This window comes from Austrofundulus limnaeus, unplaced genomic scaffold (assembly GCF_001266775.1).
Source record: "Austrofundulus limnaeus strain Quisiro unplaced genomic scaffold, Austrofundulus_limnaeus-1.0 Scaffold497, whole genome shotgun sequence".
NCBI lineage: Eukaryota > Metazoa > Chordata > Actinopteri > Cyprinodontiformes > Rivulidae > Austrofundulus > Austrofundulus limnaeus.
Genome location: NW_013952899.1, coordinates 312670 through 317201, shown reverse-complemented (window position 1 = coordinate 317201; position 4532 = coordinate 312670). Strand labels below are relative to the sequence as shown.

Here is a 4532-nt window from a genome sequence, read left to right as displayed (position 1 = left end):
AAAAAATTTTTTTTGGCTGGATATAAGATTTTAAAACTTGGTTAGGTGGACAGTTTTTGCAGTGAACAAAGCTTAAAATTAGTGTAAAAGGAGCTGAAAAAAATCTTTACCAAATWCTAAATACTAACCAAAAATTTAAGATGGCTGCTACAGCTCACTTTAAAAGGCTACAATTCAGCCATTTTACTGACAGGAAATTTGTTCAGGAGTAACTAAACATGATCACATGCTGACTGTCTATGCTTATCCCAAAATAAGATAACCACTAATGCTAATTTTACAAAGGGGAAAAATCAGTCATTTTAAACGTACACAGCTGACAATCTATACAGTACAGTAGTATCAGAAAWCAATCTTTAACATAATCTAAATGTAAAGATCCAAATCCACTTGTCATTGATATAGGGGTGGCACCTGGGGTGGCCAGTCAGGTGCCAGGTGTGGCACTTGCCACCCAGGTCACCCTTATGGCCCGGCCCCTGCTCTGAGACTTCTTGGGTAAAAACAGGATCTTGATCATTAATCAGATTAATTGTTTGACCCCACAGACGTTTGGAAATGCAGTGCTCGGGCCGTTCAGCTGGATCATCCCTGTTTCAGTGGCGATGTCCTGCTACGGAGGACTCAACGCGTCCCTCATCGCTGCCTCACGGTACTGAGAAAACCCAGAGAAGGTGCTCATGTAGTGCTCAGGTTAGGATAAACAGCCAAAGTACTTCCTGCTGACGTTCCTCTTTACTGACCACACAGGCTGTTCTATGTTGGAGCCAGAGAGGGCCATCTCCCCGACAGCCTGAGTCTGATCCACCTGAAGCGCTTCACACCCATACCTGCTCTGCTGTTCAATGTGAGACCCCAGCGCTGGTCTGTGACACCACCCAGACCAGGAAACAAAGATTCAACTCAGTTTCAATGTTTTTGTGGCTGCAGGGCCTCATGGGTCTGATCTTCCTGTGTGTGGAGGACGTGTTTCAGCTCATCAATTATTTCAGCTTCAGTTACTGGCTGTTTGTGGGTCTGTCTGTGGCCGGACTCATCTACCTGCGCATCACCCAGCCTGACAGACACAGGCCTGTCAAGGTCTGGTTTGTAGTTTTCCTTCATTTATTTATATACAGTGTGCTGCATTATACAACACATTAGTTTTATTAATGGCCTAAATAAGACTTTCTGTCAAAACTTCTGTTAAAGCTGCTTTAAAGGATTCTGTTGTAAAGTTATAAACAATTAATATCTCACCTGTTGAACATGGTGACTGCAGTGAGGAGTTTTAGTCAGACTAGAAGTGACACCAGTGTGGATCTCTGTTGTCATAAAACTCTGATCTCTAACATTTAAAATCAGTTAATAAAATCACTGTTTTATTAACTTTTTATGTTGCTGTTAATATCTATTACTAATTATCAGCAGCTAATAGCTGTAGTATTTCAGATACAGCCTGAATATCCAATTGGAAATGTAAAGCTGAGAAAATGTTGTTCAAACAAAACATTTTTTAAAAGATTTGATTGTTTTAGGACAACAATCATCAAACTTCATCAATTCGATCACATTTAAACTCTAAAAAAGTTGGGACATTGTGTAAAAAGTTTTTTTTTATTCCCAGTGGAACACAATGAACACACCACATGTTTAAGCTACAAATTTGTACTTTTTTTTTTAGTTAAGAATTTGATGCTAGTAACACATCTAAAACAGTTGACCCAGGTCCAAGTTACCTCTGTGAAGTATTTACTTTTCTTAACAACAGTCTGTAAATACTCAGGATCTGAGGATTCTAGTTGTTCAGCAGTTCTGGGTTGTCTTTGCTGGACTTTTGCTGGATGGGAACAAATGTTATAAAAACCTGTAGATACTTTCCAGATGTGTAAGCTGCCAGARGCACTGATGCACCCTCATATCATCTGAGAAGCAGACTTTTGAACTGATTTTTTTTTTCTTCCTGCTCTTGGCGAAGGCGGTCGCTTTTTCCACTTCAGCCTTCCCTTATCTATCCTGCTTTGCTGCATTTTAGAGCCTCCTTTACATATCATCCAAAACTAGAAATGATGGATCTGGTCAGGTGGTCTCTCAACGCTATTGATCAAAYGTTTTCTACATGGAAACTGGGAAAAAGAAAGCCTTCTTGTCCCGATGGGACATGTGCAGCAGGGCGCGTTATGGATTCCTGGATTGAGTGAAGAYAATGTGCCTTTCTATGCTGTCGGTTGAGGACGTTGAAGATGTTTACATAATTGGATTAATGATAGCAGAATTTCAGCTGATTGGAGATGGTGGATATCTGGCCTATMGTGGAATTCGAAACGTGTCAGGAGCTATTCGGGCCTTGATGAGGCTACCCGGCTTGTATTATGGAATTTGCCGGGCTGTCAACACTCAGACTGGAGCAGAACCGCAAGATAGATGCTGTCCTCATTGAGGGTCGCAGGTCAGCTGTGGCTCCTGAGCCTGGTGAGGCGAGGATTGACCAACAAATTTGGCTGACTGGAATTTTGCCATAGACAGTTCGAGTGAGACGTTAAGGTGACAAGAAAATCTGTAGAAGTCAGCTTGTTCCAAAACAAGTTACCATCTGATTTAGCTCCCTTCGTGACCTTTAAGGCTTGATAGGCAAACTCTACTGGATGTTATGTCATCTGCATCCACATCCTGTAGATGTTTATAGCATCAGTTTCTCTAAAATTCTATTTTTAGATCCAGTCATCTTACTGACTCATTGATAGTTAAACTAATTAGTTTCAAAGTTCTTGTCCAGCTTTTTCTYATTCAAACCCACCTAACTTTTTTGTGTTACCCCAAGAAGAGTGAAAATGGCTTTATCTTGTATAAGAAAAGTAATAATGCTTTGTTTTTTTAAAATAAAAGTGCTACAATACAGAAATAAGGAGGTGACTAGTTATTTCAATTACTGTAAAAACTAAAGCCCTAAAGTGAAGTGATTTCTGAATCATAATAAWTCAACAGTTTCAGTTTGTCCGTGTGAACAGATGTAAACAGAAAAATACTGATAACTGTTTTTCTTTCTTTTCTCCACAGCTGAGCCTGTTCTTCCCCATCATCTACTGTGTTTGCAGCATCTTCTTAGTCATCGTCCCGCTGTACGGAGACACCATCAACTCCCTCATAGGGATCAGTATTGCTCTGTCTGGTGTTCCAGTTTATTATGTGGCCATTTACCTGCCTGAGGAGAGGAGGCCCAGATTCATACACAAACTAAACAGTACGTTTTYTACTTTAATCTGTTTTCAYAATGCTTTATGCAGACGTGAGAGAYAATTGTTGAAATGTGTTATTGACTCAGTTCAGTTTATTTCTATAGCACWAATTTACCACAAATGTCAYCTCAGGACACAGTCCAAAGATTAAATCATATCAGTTTAATCCAGTTCAGTTTGAAACAGAGCTAGACAGACTGGACCAAATCACTTTGGTGTGATCGCTCACGTTTGAGTTTATGTGGTCCAGGTGTAGTTTCTATAGTGCAGGTGTGGTTTCTATGTGTCATGTGTGGTTTCTATGTGTCATGTGTGGTTTCTATGTGTCATGTGTGGTTTCTATGGTCCAGGTGTGGTTTCTATGGTTCAGGTGTGGTTTCTATGGTTCAGGTGTGGTTTCTATGGTTCAGGTTTGGTTTCTACGTGTCAGGTGTGGTTTCTATGTTGCAGTTATGGTTTCTATGGTTTGGGTGTATGGTTCAGGTGTAGTTTCTATAGTTCAGGTGTAGTTTCTATAGTCCAGGTGTAGTTTCTATAGTTAAGATGTGGTTTCTATGTGTCATGTGTGGTTTCTATGGTTCAGGTTTGGTTTCTATGGTCCAGGTGTGGTTTCTATGGTTCAGGTGTGGTTTCTATGGTTCAGGTTTGGTTTCTACGTGTCAGGTGTGGTTTCTATGTTGCAGGTGTGGTTTCTATGGTTCAGGTGTGGTTTCTATGGTTCAGGTGTGGTTTCTATATTTCAGGTGTGGTTTCTATGTGTCAGGTGTAATTTCTATGGTTCAGGTGTGGTTTCTATGGTTCAGGTGTGGTTTCTATGGTTCAGGTGTGGTTTCTATGGTTCAGGTGTGTTTCTATGTGTCAGGTGTGCTTTCTATGTGTCAGGTGTGGTTTCTATGTGTCAGGTGTGTTTTCTATGTGTCAGGTGTGGTTTCCAAGTGTCAGGTGTGATTTCTATAGTTCAGGTGTGAACTAGCACTCTATGTTCTGTTCATTCAATAATATGACTGAATAGGTTTAAAACACTTGGATATACTGTAAAACAAACAAAGGTAATAATATAATTTTAGTCAAAATATTACTATGTGTCAGGTGTGGTTTCTATGGTTCAGGTGTGGTTTCTATGTGTCAGGTGCAGTTTCTATGGTCTAGGTGTAGTTTATGGTTCAGGTGTAGTTTCTATAGTTTAGGTGTGATTTCTATGGTTTGTGTATATGTTTCAGGTGTTGTTTCTATGGTTTCTGTTTTATTTATTTATTTATGACAACATTTTTAGCAGGCAGAAGTTAAAATGTATATAAGAACAGAGTATGGTTATTT

General features: G+C 39.8%; 1 protein-coding gene across 1 annotated transcript in view; it reads left to right on the top strand.

Moving 5' to 3' along the window:
• LOC106530175 (Y+L amino acid transporter 2) overlaps positions 1-4532 on the top strand; it is a gene marked incomplete in the record, with an annotated part of 18546 nt that overhangs the window by 10946 nt on the left and 3068 nt on the right. Inside the window, 4 exon segments of the mRNA XM_014025756.1 lie at positions 549-652; positions 751-847; positions 931-1080; positions 3037-3220. Coding sequence (XP_013881210.1) covers positions 549-652; positions 751-847; positions 931-1080; positions 3037-3220 — 535 coding nt within the window.